The 19082-nt window shown below is 41.4% G+C and overlaps 1 protein-coding gene across 10 annotated transcripts in view; it reads left to right on the top strand.

The window, feature by feature from the left end:
- Window positions 1-1465: 1465 nt before the first annotated feature.
- Window positions 1466-19082, top strand: part of PARP6 (poly(ADP-ribose) polymerase family member 6) — a 31734-nt gene continuing 14117 nt past the window's right edge. For 5 of the 10 annotated variants that reach the window (XM_079122693.1, XM_079122696.1, XM_079122688.1 and 2 more), the window contains exons 1-15: window positions 1466-1611; window positions 2908-3164; window positions 4506-4600; window positions 4718-4912; window positions 5557-5634; window positions 6458-6552; window positions 8332-8392; window positions 8629-8719; window positions 9178-9244; window positions 12403-12552; window positions 13641-13851; window positions 14355-14408; window positions 16229-16324; window positions 16881-16973; window positions 17779-17904. In XM_079122693.1, the coding sequence (XP_078978819.1) occupies window positions 4910-4912; window positions 5557-5634; window positions 6458-6552; window positions 8332-8392; window positions 8629-8719; window positions 9178-9244; window positions 12403-12552; window positions 13641-13851; window positions 14355-14408; window positions 16229-16324; window positions 16881-16973; window positions 17779-17904 (1125 nt within the window). In that variant the 5' untranslated portion in view covers window positions 1466-1611; window positions 2908-3164; window positions 4506-4600; window positions 4718-4909. Of the gene's footprint in view, window positions 1612-2904; window positions 3165-4434; window positions 4601-4717; window positions 4913-5556; window positions 5635-6457; window positions 6553-8331; window positions 8393-8628; window positions 8720-9177; window positions 9245-12402; window positions 12553-13640; window positions 13852-14354; window positions 14409-16228; window positions 16325-16880; window positions 16974-17778; window positions 17905-19082 lie in introns of all 10 variants that reach the window. The other 5 variants (XM_079122695.1, XM_079122694.1, XM_079122691.1 and 2 more) reach the window with 4 other exon arrangements.

Genomic DNA, 19082 nt, shown 5'->3' with positions numbered 1-19082 from the left:
GTGGTGCTGAGGACTGAATCCAATGCTTCACACATGCTAAGCAAGCACTCTACCACTGAGCTACAACTGCAGCCCCTTTATTTTATCTTTGAGACAGCATCTAGCTAAATTGCCTAGGCTGGCCTCAATTTGGTATCCCCCTGTCTTAGCCTCCTGAGTTCAGCTTGCTGGTTACTTCAAATGTATTAGTCTTTTTTTGTGGGGGAAGGTACTGGGGCTTAAACTCAGGGGCACTCAACCACTGAGCCACATTCCTAGCCCTATATTGTTGCTTAGTGCCTCACTATTGCTGAGGCTGGCTTTGAACTCTCGATATTCCTGCCTCAGTCTCCTGAACCACTGGGATTACAAGTGTACTGAACTTTCAGGTATCTGGGCTTGCTGGGGCAGCACATATACTAAAATTGGAACGATTCAGAGAAGATTAGCATCCCCTGCATAAATTGTGAAGCATTCCACATTTACAAAAAAAAAAAAAAAAGAAATTACAGACATTTATGTCCTACAAAAATGGTTCAAGCTAATACATATGCTTTAAGCTAATACTATCTCATTTTACCTTCAACACGACAGCCCTATGAAATAGGCATGATTGTCTTCAATACAAAAATGAGAAAATAGTTACACAACAGCTACTAGGGAGGCTGAGACAGGAGGATCACAAGTTCAAAACCAGCCTGGGCAATTCAGGGAGACCCTGTCTCAAAATAAAAAATAAAAAGGCCTGGGGATGCTAACTCAGCCATAGAAAGCTTGCCTTAGTAAATGTGAGGCCTTGGGTTCAAGCCCCAGTACTGTGTGAGAGAGAGAGAAAGAGAGAGAGAGAGAGAGAGAGAGAGAGAGAGAGAGAGAGAGAGAATGGTGAATAAAGACTCAGAAAATGAAGTCTTCTTTTTTTTAGGGTGCATAATCAAGTGCTGAAACCAGGCTTTGAACCCACCTTGACTCTGAAGGCTAGGGTACTTTCCATACTTGCAGCTACCAGGGGAACAGAATAGACAAACTAAGAATTTAAAGATCCTGAGATATATGACTCTCACTTTCGAAGCAAGTTCTTGGGAGTCAGCAATACCTGGGGGGAGAACGGGGTTCTAGGCCTCTGTGGGCCGAACGGCAGCGTTCAGTAAGGAGGTTCCCTCCCAGGCTACAAGTAAGCAATCTGGATTGCTTTACCCGTACATTCCTCCCAACCACAGGGGGCGCTAAACACAAACATCCTCCTTTGGCGAGCACGCCGCCCACTCCCCAGAGCTTCTCTTCTTTCTCCGAGCTCCCTCTCCGACCCACTGCGCAGGCGCCACCTTCTTGCTCCGTGCCCCCCTCCCAACTGGCGACCATTGGGCAAGCGCCCTAAGGCTGGCGTCCGGGGCGGAGGCGCGCCGGGATGCAGGCCACGCGGCGGTTGGTCAGGAATGAGCCACGTGACCATGGTGTCGCGGCGCGAGCGTGCGCAGAGTGGCCCAGCGCGCCCGTGACGGAACGACGAGGCGTAGGGTGCGCGACCTCGCCCGCCCGGCCCGGTCCCCGCCCCTTGGCCTGCTGCTCCGCCCCCGCGGGGCGTCCCGGGCCGCTCGTCCCCTCAGCGGCGGCCGCGCGCGGCCCGGGGTCGCCGTGAGTACTAGCGGGGCTGGCCTGTGGGGCGGCCACCACGGGGATGGGCGCGGGGCGGCCAGACAGCTGGAAGGGTGTGGGGTCCGCCCCGCCTCAGCGGCGGGGGATGAAGTGAGGGGCTTGAACCAGGTGGTTCTGAGGGTGGCTCCTAGACTTGGGTTTCGCTCAGGCCGGGCGGCTGAGGCAGAGAACCGGCCAGAGCTTCCCTGGGGAGACAAGTGTTGGGTGTCTGGGGTTCCAGAGGAACCCGGAAAACAAACTGCTGCCTCAAGGGAGGCCCTCGGGCCTGCCGTGGAAGCGCGGGTGGCAGGGTGTTTTCAGGACTAGCCGGCTCCTGTCCTTACGGGGGCTACCTGGGGTTGCGATATCCTGCGGGAATTGCCACTCCCTGGCTCTTCTCTTCGCTCTTTGTTTAATGGCCTAGCTTTTCTGAGACAGGAATCCTCGGTATGGAGGGAAGTTTTTTTTCCATGCCCAAGACCACAAAACTGGGAGTCAAGCCCAAAGTTTAAATGAGGAGATTGGAGGCGTTTCTGACTAGGCGTAGAAGGTCCCTATGTATCTCGGGGAAAAGACCTTTGTGATCTAGACTTGAGGTTTATTTGCATTTGGTTTATTCCCTTGGAAATACATGAAGCATTCCATGGTAGTTGTCATCATTCAAAATAAATACTAAGGTTAACACCCTTCTTTGGACACTCTTCATATAGTCGGTATTTGATCCAACTTCTTGTGAAATCCTCCTTTACCTAATTTTGATAAATCAGACGTGTCTTTCTTAATTCATGAACAACTCCCTCAATTAATTATATCCTCATCACATGAATATTGGTTATAATTAGGACCTGTCAAATGATATAGTTCACCTATACTTCTAAACTTAAGCAAGTTGCATGACCTCCATATACCTGAGTGTCTATGCATAACATGAAAACTTTGAAGTAGGTCAACTTTCAACCTTATTCCTTACTAAAATGATTTCTATAAATTCTATTAAAATGATTCTGTGAATTCTGTGACCCACCACAGTTTTTTTTTTTTTTTTTTTTTTCACTCTCTGTCTTGTCTTTCCATCCTGGGGATCAGTCTCAGGGCCTTAAGTTGCTCTACTCTTCATCTTTTAAACCCACTCACCTCTCTGAGGAGGGCATTGAGAGTAGCAGGTGCAAGTCCCTTACACTACATTAGCCTGGTCTGAAAATGCTAGTAATTTCTGAACTGTCTCTTCTTGGACAGGAAACTCCCTCTGAACCCCCCCTTTTTTTTTCCCCCCTCTCTCTCTCCTTGTGATAGCAGCAGACATCAAGCAGCAACAGCCCTTGGAAAGATGCTGAGTTTTTCTTGACTTCTACAGTGTTAAAGACCTTGAAATGCTACTTCTGGCCTGTGAGGCCGTCATCCTACCACTCTCCCCCAAGACAACCCAGCCTGGACATTAGTGCCTCCCTCTTTATTCCTCTGTGATCATCCAGATCAGCACTTGACTGTTTATTTTCAAAGTTCACAAGCCCAACCCCAGATCTTCTTATTCTGGTTCTCAGCTGCTCTTGAAGGTGAATGAAGGCTTGCTTTTTAAAATCATTTTTTTGTGTGATTTTTGTCTGTATGGAAGTGTGTTAGGTTCTTGTGTGAATGTCCTATTTCACTTAGTTATAGAGCAGAGAGCTCATTATTTAGTTAATATATTAAGGAACTGTGAACATAGTGAAAACAGTCAAAGTCTCTGCTATAGAGCTTACATTCTGATGGGAAATAAATATATGTTATAGCGTGATAAATGCTTTGGGAAGAGAGAAATAGTGCTTGTATATGTTGAGTTGTTGCTGTTTTATATAGGATGGTCAAGGTGACCTTTGAGCAGAACATGGACATGTGCATTGAAATAGATTTCGAGAACAGCAGAGGCAGCAGAACACTTTTTTTAGCCAACTGTTAGGATAGTTTTGCTACCCTCTACCATTTAACCCTTCATAGTTTAACAGATGAGTGTTTTTTGTTTTGTTTTTCCCTACTGCATATGGAGGCTTCAGTGGGGCTAAAAGTTGCTTGGTATATGGTTCGGGGTCTTCAGGATTAGAAATAAGCAGAAAGAAAGGCTAGGGGTTAGTGTTTTTTTATGCATGCATTGGGATCACTGTTGGATTTTGCTGGAGGGGTATGGATAGGTTCCAAGATGACCCCAGGGCATTATTTTGGCCATAACAGTTCAGACCATGTTTATTAGAGGATATTCATTGTTGTTGAGGACTTTGTTAGATGTGATTGTCGTATAATGGCTTATGTAGTAATATTGACGTTTTAAAAAAGATAATGGCTCACTGTGGAGAAATGACTGAGAAAAGAGTCTAGAAAGAGTCTAATTCCGGTTCTTAACTCAGGTGAGGATTGGTATAGTGAAGAATATTCCAAAATGAACTGGTTAGACAGGATAGTGTAAGCATTTGCTCTGCCACCATCACATTTGGCTTTGAGGTTGTTGTATCATTATGAACTAGAATAGGTCCTTGTTCCAATCACAACTCTCCAGTTTGAATGAAATGGCAGTACCTTATGTTCGTATAATGTTTTCATGGTTCGTTATCTTTATTTGTTTTGTTTTTGGTACCAGGGATTGAACCCAGGCGCGCTTAACTACTGAACCACATCCCCAGCCCTTTAAAAAAAATTTTAAAGGGTCCCGCTGAGTTGCTTAGGGCCTTGAGTTGTTGAGACTGGCTTTGAATTTGCAATCCTACTGCCTCAGCCTCCTTGGATGCTGGGATTAAAGGTGTGCACCACCATGCCCAGCATCCCCAGCCCTTTTTATTTTTTATTTTGAGATAGGACTCGCTAGGTTGCTTAGGGCTCATCAAGTTGCTGAGGCTGGTTTCAAACTTGTGATCCTTCTGCCTCAGCCTCCCAAGTCGCTGGGATCACAGGCCTGCACCACTGCACCCAGCATGGTTCATTACCGTTAAAGAAGGACACATAAAAGTGAATGTGTATACATGTAAGTACATCTCTTTACACGTAAGTATCTGCATATATGCATAATAAAAGTGTGCCTGTATATATGCCATCCAGCTATTAAGTGGTGATGTAACCACCTGTTATCTGCTTTCCACAGAACAGTGACCTGTTACCACAATAGCAGAGCCTGATATCCCCAGCCGATCTCCAGTTGCTCCTAACATCACCTCCCTCCCTTGTCTCTCTTTGTGGCCTCCTAAATGCCCATCTTGTTGGTCTGGGTTCAGCTGGTGGTATGGAGGGGTGCTGCCTAGCACTGACCTGGAAGTGTGTGTGACCTACTGACCCAATGGTGAGAACTAACTGCATGGCTTCTTTCACTTAATCATCCAAGGGGTAGATGAAACAATATGCTGACCTTATCTTTCCCCAGTATTTTCTCTCTTGTCCTTTTGAAAGATAGAGTAGTATTTGAAGTTAAAGGAAGGAGAAAGGGCATGGAAATAATATTACTTGGGGAAGGAGTATGTGTGTGTGGGGGGGTGTTTTCTTAGGGAGGAAAGGGAGAGTTAAATACATTAGTGGATAGAAACATAATGATGAGATAAGAGAGCTTAGGTATGCTTGGATGCTGCTTTGGGTAATGATCCCAGAAGAGGCCAGCTTATACTACAATCCAGATATGCTTAGGAATTGACCTTAGCATTGAAGTCTTTTCTGTCCCTCTGCAATTGGCTACCAGAACATCATACTGAGACATAAGAAGGCCAAAATTCCTCACTGTTTTCCTCTTTCCCTCCAAGTTAGAGCTAAGCCTTGGATATGATCAGATTCCGGAAGAGAGAGACTGCCAAAGAGTGAAGTGAAAGGTGTAAAGGAATTAAGAGGTTTCTGTTATTCTATGCCAGGGAACCTTTTCCCGTCGTATTACCCCCACCATATTCCATGGAATAACAAGGACTTAAGAAAGAATTATATTTTATTTCTCATCATTAGGACATCAAAGGCCAGTTCTGGAATGATGATGATTCAGAAGGAGATAATGAATCAGAGGAATTTCTCTATGGAGTTCAGGTGAGGTTATATTCTTTATGATTCAGTGTTGAATGGTCTTAATTTTACTCTCTGGATACATCAAGAGTGAAAGAAGTTGTCCTGGAGCAGAGATGAGATGAGTATATAATGTTCATATAGTCCGATCATGGTCTTGTTAAAACTTATCCCATGTCTTTGCTCCTGCTTGGAACTCGTATGTGTTGCTGAGTAAACTACATTCTCTGTATATGAAGGCCATACATATTTTCTTAGAAACCTTTTTCTGACTTACTTCACTAGCCAGTGAGGATCATTCATTGGAGTCAAGTCTTAAAAGGACACAGTCATAAGCAAAAATGCTCACACTCTGAGAATGCTCTTCAGGTAGAACTGATTTGAGTTAAAATCTGTACCCTTTAGCCTATTCTGAGGTATAGTAGGTCAAAACTTGAGAGGAAAAGCTAAAGATTTAAAGGGTGTGAACTCCTTAAGAAAGGCCTAGGGGCTGGGGAGATAGCTCAGTAGAGTGCTTGCCTTCTAAGCACAAGGCCCTGGGTTCGATCCCCAGCACCATGCCCCCCCCCCCAAAAAAAAAAAAAAAAAAAAAAGGAAGGCCTAATTTGGTCTGCTGAAACTTCCTTAGAGTGATGATGCAGGGGGAAGGAATTTGTCCATGAAATCCCTAGCAGGGCCACCACTAAGAATCCCTTTATAAAAGTAGCTTTCACTTCCCCTGTACGCTGCTGTTTGTTTCCCTCATTTTCTGGTGTATCTTCATGTTCTTTTTGTTTTTGTCTGTCTTTCCCTGTTTGTCTATCCTTTTCTACCCCTCCTACCACCAACATTTTTGCTGGTATCTTAGGGGAGCTGTGCTGCTGACCTGTATCGACACCCACAGCTCGATGCAGACATTGAAGCTGTGAAGGAGATCTACAGTGAGAACTCTGTATCCATCAGGTGGGACTCCACTTTGGAATGGCAGGGGAGCGAGTCACTTATTTCTGAGTTGTTAAAAGGCTAAAGTTTTTTTTTTTTCTTTTTATGTTGTAATAAGGGGACAGATGATAAGCTTAATGATAGAAGTTGCTCAAAATACTGAATCTTGGCTAATAGAGGTATTGGGAGTAAAGCTACTTTTCTTAGAAGTTCACTCTTAGCCAGGTGTACCTATAATTCCAGTTATTGGGAAGATGAAGGAGGATGGCAAGTTCAAGGTCAGCCTTGGTAACTTAGTGAGACCCTGTCTTAAAAAAAATAATAATAAAAATAAGAAGGACTAGGTACTCCTGGGTTTAGTCTCCAGTGTGGCAAAAAAAAAAAAATTCCTCTTATCCTAATCTGTATCCATCAGGTGGGACTCCACTTTGGAATGGCAGGGGAGCGAGTCACTTATTTCTGAGTTGTTAAAAGGCTAAAGTTTTTTTTTTTTTCTTTTTATGTTGTAATAAGGGGACAGATGATAAGCTTAATGATAGAAGTTGCTCAAAATACTGAATCTTGGCTAATAGAGGTATTGGGAGTAAAGCTACTTTTCTTAGAAGTTCACTCTTAGCCAGGTGTACCTATAATTCCAGTTATTGGGAAGATGAAGGAGGATGGCAAGTTCAAGGTCAGCCTTGGTAACTTAGTGAGACCCTGTCTTAAAAAAAATAATAATAAAAATAAGAAGGACTAGGTACTCCTGGGTTTAGTCTCCAGTGTGGCAAAAAAAAAAAAATTCCTCTTATCCTAATCTGTATCCATCAGGTGGGACTCCACTTTGGAATGGCAGGGGAGCGAGTCACTTATTTCTGAGTTGTTAAAAGGCTAAAGTTTTTTTTTTTTTCTTTTTATGTTGTAATAAGGGGACAGATGATAAGCTTAATGATAGAAGTTGCTCAAAATACTGAATCTTGGCTAATAGAGGTATTGGGAGTAAAGCTACTTTTCTTAGAAGTTCACTCTTAGCCAGGTGTACCTATAATTCCAGTTATTGGGAAGATGAAGGAGGATGGCAAGTTCAAGGTCAGCCTTGGTAACTTAGTGAGACCCTGTCTTAAAAAAAATAATAATAAAAATAAGAAGGACTAGGTACTCCTGGGTTTAGTCTCCAGTGTGGCAAAAAAAAAAAAATTCCTCTTATCCTAATCTGTATCCATCAGGTGGGACTCCACTTTGGAATGGCAGGGGAGCGAGTCACTTATTTCTGAGTTGTTAAAAGGCTAAAGTTTTTTTTTTTTTTCTTTTTATGTTGTAATAAGGGGACAGATGATAAGCTTAATGATAGAAGTTGCTCAAAATACTGAATCTTGGCTAATAGAGGTATTGGGAGTAAAGCTACTTTTCTTAGAAGTTCACTCTTAGCCAGGTGTACCTATAATTCCAGTTATTGGGAAGATGAAGGAGGATGGCAAGTTCAAGGTCAGCCTTGGTAACTTAGTGAGACCCTGTCTTAAAAAAAATAATAATAAAAATAAGAAGGACTAGGTACTCCTGGGTTTAGTCTCCAGTGTGGCAAAAAAAAAAAAAAATTCCTCTTATCCTAAATCCCTACGAGTCAGTAATTTTACCTATGAGGTAAGAGTTTCTGTCCTAGAGAGGGCCCTGATCATGTAAGTGGCTTGAGGTCATCCAACTAACCCTATATACAGTCTGCCTTCTAGCCTTCCCTCTCCCCTGTCCCCAGATTCAGTTCTCCTCTATCTCAGTCTCTGTTCCCTTGTTGAGACTCACTTATGGTTGCCTGTATCTCTGTAGAGAATATGGAACTATCGATGACGTGGACATTGATCTCCACATCAACATCAGCTTCCTCGATGTAAGTGGTGCTAGTACCTGCCAACAACATGTCTATCTGGACTTGTGGATTTTGTCATGTAGGCCAGGAATCTTGTTCCTGAGTGCTGTATTTGGAGCACAGGTTCTTCATCTCTGTCTTTCCTAGACCATCAGCAGACAGTGGTGTGTACTGTCATGTGCACGTGTGTGTTGCATAGGGGAAATTTCAAGTCCATTCCAGTTGTAAACTGGAAACTATTGCCCTTATTTTTTTAGGAGGAAGTATCTACAGCCTGGAAGGTCCTCCGGACAGAACCTATTGTGTTAAGGCTGCGATTTTCTCTCTCCCAGTACCTCGATGGACCAGGTAAAAGCAGTGATTGGGGCAAGTGGGTACTCTGGTATGGTCTACTCTAAAGTCCTAAGTTAACTGAAGTAGAGAAAAACTAAGAGTAAGGCTCTTGGGCTAAGTCTACAGGCCATTGATAGGGACTTTTCAGTTTCATGTCACTGATGTCTTCATTCTCAGTCACCTGATAGCTATCATTTAAAGGCCTTATTGGTTAATGAAATTGCTTTCTGGTTCCAAGGTATCATTTATTCTTCCCTTTCCCTCAACTTCCTATTGAGAATATTTGAAATAGATTAGAGAGCTTCCACATTCTACCCTCTACCTAGGACATTTTCCTCTTCCACATTATTGTTTAGAATATGCAGCAGCTTCTGTTTTTAGACTCTGAGGAAACCGTTCCACTGAACTGTGGCTTTGATCTCCAAGGAGGATAGAGATATGTATACGCTAGGAACTTTCTCTTCTCTTTGCAGAACCATCAATTGAGGTTTTCCAGCCATCAAATAAGGAAGGGTTTGGACTGGGTCTTCAGTTGAAAAAGTAAGAACTTTGGTCTTTATTGATCATGGACATGTGAGGAAAAGAGAGATGGACATATGTGCTAGTCAGCTTTTTGTATCTGTGACAAAATACCTGAGATATTCAACTTGAAAATAGGAAAAATTTATTTTGGCATACAGTGTTAGAGATTTCAGTCCTTGATTACTTGGACCTGTTGCTTTGGGTCTGTGGTGGCGTAGTACAGCATGATGGAAGTGCATGGTAGAGGAGGGCTGTTCACCTAATGGTAGATAGGAAGAAGGAAAAAAAAAAGGGAAAATGAAGGTCTAGGGTTCCAGTGTCCCTCCAGGGGCATGCTCTCTGACCCTAACTTCCTCCCACTAGGCCCCACTTTCACCAACTTTAAATAACTCCATAGGCTGGGACCAAGCCTTCAACAGATGAATCTTTGGGGGACATTCAAGAACTGTAGCAACACATGTGCATGGACAGACAGAGGCTTGGATTGAATGTTTCCTTTTAAAAAAATACCCTTTTGAAATAAGCCCAGGAAAAGCTAAAAAATAATTTGGGTAGCAAAATGTTCTTGGGCTTTGTCCTTTAGACAGTGATAACAGTGAGGGGTTTTAAGCAAAGAAAGGACATGGTCAGATTTAGTTTCAGAAAAACTGTTCTGGTAACTTTCTACAAAATGGGTAGGAGGGGATGAGGAGGATGAGATAAGACCAGAACTAGTTTAGTGTGAAACTTTTGTATACCCTTAAACATGAAATGAAGGCCTGAGCTAAAATGTGACTGTAGATTAGAATAGAGGTGAGAACTGGAGTTATAGTTCAATGGTAGAGCACTTGCCTAGGCACAAGTCCAAGTTCAGTTCCCAGTAGTGCAAAATAAATAAATAAAGAAGGAAAGAATTGCAAGAATGGAGATGAGAGAATGATTTGGGGGGTATAAAGTCAATAAGACTGGGCTGATTTGGATATTTTGTAGACAAGAGCAATAGTGGAAAATTACCTTAGGTTTCAGTCCACATGTCTAGGTAAATTGTGATGCCACCAATTTAAACAGAGTATAAGAACCACAGGAACATGGACTATAATGTTACTCACTGGTAATGTACTTTCCTAGCATACACCAGACCCAGGCCCCCAACACTTCAGGGAAAAAAAATAGCAGGTTTGTAGCATGAGAATATATAATTTCTTTACCCCCCATTTATTTATTTATTTATTTATTTGAAACTGGGGGGGCTGGGGAGATAGCTCAGTTGATAGAGTACTTGCCTTGTAAGCACAAGGCCCTGGGTTCGATCCCCAGCACCTCCCCACCCCCCCCCCAAAAAAAAAAAAAAAAAAAGAAACTGGGGATTGAACCCAGGACACTTAACCACCAAGTCACAGCCCCAGCCCCCCTCCACTCCACCTCCTTTTTTTTTTTTTTTTTGGTACCGGGGATTGAACTCAGGGGCACTCCACCACTGAGCCACATCCCCAGCCCTATTTTGTATTTTATTTAGAGACAGTTTTGCTGGGTTACTTAGCACCTCACTTTTGCTGAGGCTGGCTTTGAACTCAAGATCCTCCTGCGTCAGTCTCTGAGTCACTAGGATTACAGGCATGTGCCACCATGCCTGGGTCATAATCCCATTTTAGACATATTAAAGGTAATTTTAAGTTATGTAAGTGGAGATGCTTCACATATAGTATGTCAGTTTGGTACTTAAAGGAGAGGTTAGGGTTGAAGATAGGCATCAGTGTATGGATAGAAAGTAAAGCAAGTGAATATGAGCGCTAAAGGAGAGCATAATAGAGTGAAGAGAAAATAGAATCAAAGGTAACTTAAAACACCTGGACAGAATACCCAGAAAACCATAAAGGAAGAAGAAACACTAAAGGTGGATCAGAGAAGAAGAGAGAGAATGGTGTCACAAAAAAACAAGGCAAGACAGCTTCTTTATGGAGGGTCAGATGCTGGAGATCTGTAAGGGGAGAATTTCAAAGTTTCTATTATATTTAGCATAAAGATGAGAACAATTTTAATGGAGTGGTGAAGGTAGGAACCTATCATAGTAATTTGAGAAGTGAATGATTGACAAGGAGGTAGAAACAATAATTATGAATTGAGAAATTTAGGTGAGTTTAGAAGAGGAAATGTCTAAAGTACTTAGACTGAGGTGTAGAAAGTTGAAATTTTTGGTAGACTGTGGTAAGGGCACCAACAAGAGACAGGAATGATTGATAGATTGAGGTTCTGAAAGAGGCAAGAAAGGGCTGAGATAGAGCACAAATAGAGAAATTGTCTTAAATAGGGGATCACTTTGTGTCCAGAGAGTGGAGGGATTGAGGTCAGGGTGGACATAGATATTGTAATAGTGTTAGAAAAATTAAAGAAGCTGATATCTGATGGCTTTCTCTTAATAAGAAGGGGAGTTTTTGGTTATAAGTTAGAAACTTGAGAAGTCGAATATTTAGACTGTATCAGAGAAATGATAGAACTGATAAATGACAAGTGAAAGAACTGACAATCATAATTCTAATATTTATTTATTTATTTATTTATTTATTTGCAATACTTGGGATTAAACCTGGGACCTTAAACATGCTAGACATTACATCCCTAGTCTTTTTAAATTTGATTTTGAGACAGGGTCTTGTGAAGTTGCTGATGCTGGCCTCAAATTGTGATCCTCCTGCCTCAGCCTTCCAAGTTGCTGGCATATAGGCATGTGCCACCACAACTGTCTGGAACTAAATTTTGGGATGCAATTTTTCACCTAACAGTGTCACTACCTTCTATGTCCCTAGTCCTTTTCTTCACTCTTTACAAGGCAGAGTGTGGTACTTACCTCTGTCATACCATCTCTTTTCTCTCAGTATAGTCATTCTTGGCAGTAAATCTCAAGGTTCACAGCCTTTGAGATCTCCCTCTAAGTGCAAAGCATTTCAGAATTTTTCTGGTCCATTAGCCTAGGTAATGGGAGTGGGTAATCACCCCCTTGGATTCAGAAAGTATTTTAGAATGGTGGATTTCCATGTGCTAAGGTCATTAAGGGGTGTCTTCAAGCACACATTCCCCTAACACAATTAGTTTTACAGTCTTTGGATCCAAATTTCAGATTGTTGCCCTTGCTGAGTCCCTATTTCTTACCCTATTCCTTTGCCTGATTTTGCCTACATCTGTTCTCTTTGATTTTTCAGGATCCTGGGTATGTTCACATCCCAACAATGGAAACATCTGAGCAACGATTTCTTGAAGACCCAGCAGGAGAAGAGGCACAGTTGGTTCAAGGCAAGTGGTACCATCAAGAAGTTCCGAGCTGGCCTCAGCATCTTCTCACCCATCCCCAAGTAAGAACCCCATTAGCTGATCATCTGTAATCACCTCAGTTTTGTCTTAGCCTCATGCCCATCTTCTGGAATACCTGAATTAATCTTTTCTGTCCTTTTTCTGGGTCCTCCAAATTCTGTACCTTTAACTACTAACAGCGCTCACATGGTCCTGTCCCCTTTGTGTCCTTACTCTTCTGTTCCTAGTTCAACATTCATACCTCATCCTGTATGTAAAATACAGTATTTCTGAGCTCATGATAATGTATTTGGAAATGTGCATGCTGATTTTCCCATCTTTTTTTCCTTTGATTCTCATCCTTATTCCTTGTCCTAAGGGAGCAGAGTTAGAGAATAGGCACCAACTCCTGGCTCTTATGCAAGGGTATAATGATATATTATCTAGGTTGGAAATAAATATTGTTCCATTCTTTGACCCCAAATATACTTTGTTTCCTTCTCAGGTATCTTCTGATATTTCCAAAGGCAGTCACAAACTTAGGTTTGTAACTTCTCAGGCACTGTTATTGACAGATAGTTAACATTAGGCTCTTTAGGATGCAACTACTTCTCTCTAGTGTGTAACAGTTAATCCTTTACTCTCACAACAGAGAATGAAATGAACAGGCATCTTCTCTAAGGTATCGTTTCGTACCTAGCCTCAATGCCGTGACCTAGGTTCTGCCTCTACCTCCCCTTCCATTTCCCAATCTGAAAAATGTACAAATAATGACATAAAAATCAATTCATTTAGTTGATGTGGTGGTGCATACCTATAATCCCAGCTGTTCGGGAGGCAGAGACAGGAGAATTTCAAGTTTGAAGCAGCTTCGGCAACTTAATTAGCAAGACTTTGTCTCAAAAATAAAAAGACTTTGAATGTAACTCTGGTAGAATACCCCTGGTTTCAATTCCCAGTACCAAAAAAATATAAATTCAATAGTGTGATCCACTTTTCTGACAGTGTTTAAGATCCAGTGGAAGTTCCTTCACCTTTGAGTTTGTCTTTGGCTTAGACTTTTGACCTAGGACCTACTTCTCTCCAGTCCCCTTCTAGGGCTTATACCAAGTCTCCAGTTTTATCAATTCTCTTTGGCTTCATTCTCCAGGTCTCCCAGCTTCCCCATCATACAGGATTCCATGCTGAAAGGCAAGCTGGGTGTACCAGAGCTTCGAGTTGGGCGCCTCATGAACCGTTCCATCTCCTGTACTATGAAGAACCCCAAAGTGGAGGTGTTTGGCTACCCTCCCAGCCCCCAGGCAGGTCTCCTGTGCCCTCAGCACGTGGGCCTCCCTCCCCCAGCACGGACCTCTCCTTTGGTACATGGGCTGGGGAGGGTTTGACTTGGGTATGAGGAGGGTGGGATTGGAAATGTGGGAGTGTAGCTTTTCAAAATGGGGTGGGGTTATTAAGGTAATTTAAGCCTGGACGTGTATCTTGAGTGGGTAGAATGGAACACATTTTTAATAGCTGAAAACATTTCTAAATTGTCTAATTGCCTTCTATGGTAATAGGCCATAAAGTAGAGAGTCTGAAGATGGGCAAGTCATGTTTGATTTTATTAGATTATGGTTAGAACTTGGTAGTTAACTGCTGTACTAACTTACCCCATCTGCTTTGAAGAGGGTTAAAGACAGGTGAGCACTATTCTAGAATCTTCGGCAAAAATGTCTAAAAAATTTCTCTGGAGAGCTTTGAGGTTGCTGTTCTGAGATAGGACTTAGTAATTTTAGGAGAATTGTGGGTGACAGGGGTCAGTGAGATCTTTAGAGGCCCCTGCTTCATAGGAGAGTTATGGGGTCTTGTCTTTTACTTTCACCAGGTCAGTGGTCACTGCAAGAACATTCCCACTCTGGAGTATGGATTCCTTGTCCAGGTAATCAGGTCCAAAACTTCATTCCAAAACTCTTATTGTCTGACCCATCTGATCCTCTAATATCTCCTCACTCCTTTAGTCAGTTAAGTATTTCCTGAGTTACTCTGCTCCAGGAGCTTTAAGTATTGAATGGATAAGAAAGAAGGAGGTATAGTTTTCGCATCCTTATGTATTCACAGCATGGGTTTGATCCCCAGTATCAGGACCCCTCCAAAAAAAAGCTTACAACATTATTGGGAACACTTGGGATCAGGTACAAATGTGGCACTGCGAATTTTATGTATATATGTGTCAAGATAAGAGAAGTACTGACACTAATTTTCTTGCAACCCACAAATCCCTTGCTTAAGTGATCTTCAGTTTTCCCTAAAGATCTTTTTCACTGCTAAGCCAATGCTGATCATTTGTGTTCTTTTAACATCTCTTTATTCCTTTGATTAGCTTTCGCTTTTATATTTCTTTTACCTTTTTTCATGTTATTCCCTCCACTGGCCTTCCCATATCTGCCTGTTGCAGTCAAGGCTCAGCAGTTCCTTTTCCTTATAATTGTCATTACTCAATTGTATCATCTTTTTTGTTTTACGTAGCACCTTTGTGTCACACGCTGCCTTGGATTGTAAGTAATTTGTGTACATATCATATCTTCCCTGTGGAAGTTTAGCATCTGAGACAATCTTTCATGACTACATAGTCAAAGAGATCTTTTAAAGAGCTGGGTACATCACAGGCATTCAAAAAAGTCTGCATTAAATGAATTAATAAAACCCCTTCCATCTCCAATTACCAGGTCATGTGAAATAGGACAACCTGATTTATACATAGATACCCGTGCTAAGAAAAACACATTAGGATATTGCTGCATGAATTCTCAATTTATACCACCTTCCCAGCAGAGAATTCTGTTTTTATTTATTTTTGGGGGGTGTGTAATGGGGATTTAACCCAGAGGCACTCTACCACTAAGCTACATCCCCAACCCATTTTTATTTTGAGACATGTCTTGCTGAGTTGTTGAGAGCTGCCCTAAGTTGCTGAAGCTGGCATCAGATTTGCAATCCTGTCTCAGTGTCCCAAGTTGCCGGGATTATAGGCATTTGTGACTGTGCCTGACCCCAGCACAGAATTTGTCTGTGTGCTTCTTTTTTTAATATTGTTTTTAGTTGTTGATGATCCTTTATTTAATGTATTTATTTATATGCGGTGCCAAAAATTGAACTCAGTGCCTCACACAGGCTAAGCAAGTGCTCTAGCACTGAGCTACAACCCCAACCCTTGTCTGTGTTTCGACTAGTGAATTGGCTAATTGTTCTAGGTAGTTGAAGTGTTACCTCAGGTCCCCTTGCAATCTGATCTTGAATACTCATCTATCCTAAAGGGCAGTCTGCAGTTACTACAACTACTGTTAGTAGTTTGATTAGCACTTGCTTATGCTTATAAAATGCTTCATGTAGATAACCTTACTTCTTCCAATATCCCTATGAGGTGAATAATATCCTACTTTTTAAATGAAGAAATCAAGGCACAGGTTAACTGACATACAGTTATATTTCACACTAAGTAGTAGAGGTGGGTTTTTAATCCAGGACTTTAAATCAAAGGTCATGACAAGTTTTATTTTTGTAATAATCTACAGATTTAACTCTGTAGTCAAGGCATCAGTTGAACTAAGTGCAGTACCCAAGAATAGATTCTGCTTTAGGCAAATGGCTGGAAGGGAGGAGGATGGCTGGAAATGAAGTGTAAATTATTTCCTCTATCTAAAAAGAAATTTTCCTTTATCTGTACCCTCCAAAATATGTAGACATCTTTTCTCTCTCCAGATCATGAAGTATGCAGAGCAGAGGATTCCAACATTGAATGAATATTGTGTTGTGTGTGATGAGCAGCATGTCTTCCAGAATGGTTCCATGCTCAAGGTATAGGCCCCTATTCTTTGATCCTCTTCTTCATTGACTTTTCATCTCTCTTTTTTTCCTGAGCCTATAGTTAAAAAGGAATTCTGTCCCCAGAGACTCAAGAATTGTTTTTCTCAGAAAAGAAATCGGATCTTGTTTGGAGAGATGAGGATATGATAATAACTTTGAAGACGTAGTTCCCATGCAGTATAGGGATCAGATACTGACAAGATGATTAAATACAGTGCTGTCCTCTGGTACTCCCAAGTCTAGATGGATAGATAGACAATTATAAATCACAACATATGTTAAATGTATAGAAGAGATATGAACAGTGTCATGGAAACTTGGAAGAATTACCTGACTACCTCACAGGTCAGGGAATGCTTCATAGGTAGATGACTTAACTCTCAAACTTTTTAGTGAGGTAAAGATACACTTTTTGATGGTATTCTTCTGACACGGAGGACCTCAAATTGCTACCTTGTTCTAGAGTGGTTTAAGCTTAGATCTGTCTTTCCCTACATCTTATTGCATAACTTATACCTCCATTGTCTTGTTTAATATGTTTATTCAGCCAGCTGTCTGCACTCGTGAACTGTGCGTCTTCTCCTTCTACACACTGGGGGTCATGTCTGGAGCTGCAGAGGAGGTGGCTACTGGAGCAGAGGTATGAGGAGAGTGAAAAGCAGCTGGGGAATTGGGATCCAGAAAATGAAGGGAACCCATCAGTTTCACTCCCTGGAATTTAACTTCCAAAAATTATTTCCTATGTAAGGATGTTTACTAATTTATAAAGCTTATAAGAAAAACTGAATACAGCACCAACTGTAGAAAGTTCAGTTAAAGAAATTGTGGTGGGGGCTGGGGAGATAGCTCAGTCGGTAGAGTGCTTGCCTTGTAAGCACAAGGCCCTGGGTTCGATCCCCAGCACCCCAAAAAAAAAAGAAATTGTGGTATGTTCTTATAGTAGAAATACTCTACACTTATTAATAATGGATAGAAAGATGTAACATATAGTTATATAAAAAAGCAAATATAAAGCTAGGCATGGTAATAATGTGCCTGTAGTCTCAGCTGCTTGGCAAACTGAGGCAGGAGGATTCCTTGAGCTTAGGAGTTGCTCATTCTTGGCATGCATGAGGCCCTGGGTTTAAGCTTACCAAAAAAAAAAAAAAAAAAAAGAAAATATTTCCATAGTAATATCTGAAATGATATACATCAAACTTAATCAGTACTTACCTGTTAGGAAATGAGATTTATTTGTGGTGGATATTTATCTTTAATCATTTTGCTGTTACTTGAGTTTTTTCATATTTTTATTACTTGAATCTATATAATAAGTTTGCATTTTCTAATTAAAACAGCAGGAATTTTTTTTTTTTTTTAAAGAACAGAAGGGAGAAATGCTAGATACTATGTACTCTAAGAAATGAGCAGTGGTTTAGCTTTGCCCTTTTTTCGTTTACTTTCAGGTGGTGGATCTGCTGGTGGCCATGTGTAGAGCAGCTCTGGAATCTCCTAGAAAGAGTATCATCTTTGAGCCTTACCCCTCTGTGGTGGACCCCACTGATCCCAAGACTCTGGCCTTTAACCCTAAGGTATAGTTGCTTGGGGAGAAAGTCAGGTCTAAAGAAAAGAAATGGTAAGAGACAGTGGGAGACTATGGACTGTCACTCCAGTGTGTTACACAACAGCTTGGACTAAGGGACAGAAGAGATGGAACAGCTGATTCTTGGGAACTCTTGAATCCTAGGATTTAGCTATGTCAGTGAGTAAATAGCTGAGTTCCTCAGAAGAATTCATATTAGATACATCATAGTGGGAAGAATATAAACTTTGGAGCCAGACAGACATGGATTCCATTTGACATTCTGCTGCCCTCTAGGTGAATGGTGTTAGGGAAGGCACTAATGTTTCCTTACCTATAAAAGGGGACAATATTTACTTTGTGGATTGTCATAAAAATGAGAAAAAATATATGTAAAGTACCCTATTTAGGTTCTTCAGAGAGAAGCTAATATATATAATAAGAGAATGAGAGAAAGAATGATTTATTATAAGGAATTGCCTCACATGATTACAGAGACTGAGAAGTTACAACATCCATAGTTAGCATGCTGCAGACTCCAAAAAACCTGTCACATAGGTGGTTGCAGTCTTAGACCAGAGGCCCAAGAGCTAGCAGATTCAAGACTCAAGAAAAGCCAATTTGATAGTTCAAATCTGAAATCAGGAAAGATTGTTATCCCAACTGAAAGAGGAAGATGATACTTTTATTCAAAATGTGGAGTGGGGAAAAGTTAGCCTTTTTGTTTTATTGAAGTTTTAGTTACCTGATTGAGATTTACATTTGGAAAGTCAGTCTGCTTTACTCAGTCTACTGATTCAAATGCTAATCTTAACAACCCTTGCATACCCAAAAATCCTGTTTAATCAAATGTTTACTACCCCATAGTCTATAATCAAGTTGACTCATAAAATTAACCATCATAAATACACAAAACAATTTCTCATTATTGCTATCATTACTGTCAGGCACTATACTTCTCTTTTTTTTTTTTGCGGTACTGGGGATTGAACCCAGGGCCTCGTGCATTGCAAGGCAAGCACTCTTCCGACTGAGCTATCTCCCCAGCCTATACTTGCTTCTCTACATATGTTATTTAATCCTCAAAACATCTGTGTAAGGTAGTAGGAATTGCTATTTTTTTTTTAAATAGGTACCATGGGTGTCGCTTGGTGGTAGAGGGTTTCCCTAGCATGTGTGAGGCCCCGG

Source organism: Sciurus vulgaris (genome assembly GCF_902686455.1).
Source record: "Sciurus vulgaris genome assembly, chromosome: 2".
Taxonomy (NCBI): Eukaryota; Metazoa; Chordata; class Mammalia; order Rodentia; family Sciuridae; genus Sciurus; species Sciurus vulgaris.
This window is presented reverse-complemented; position numbering and strand designations above follow the sequence as displayed.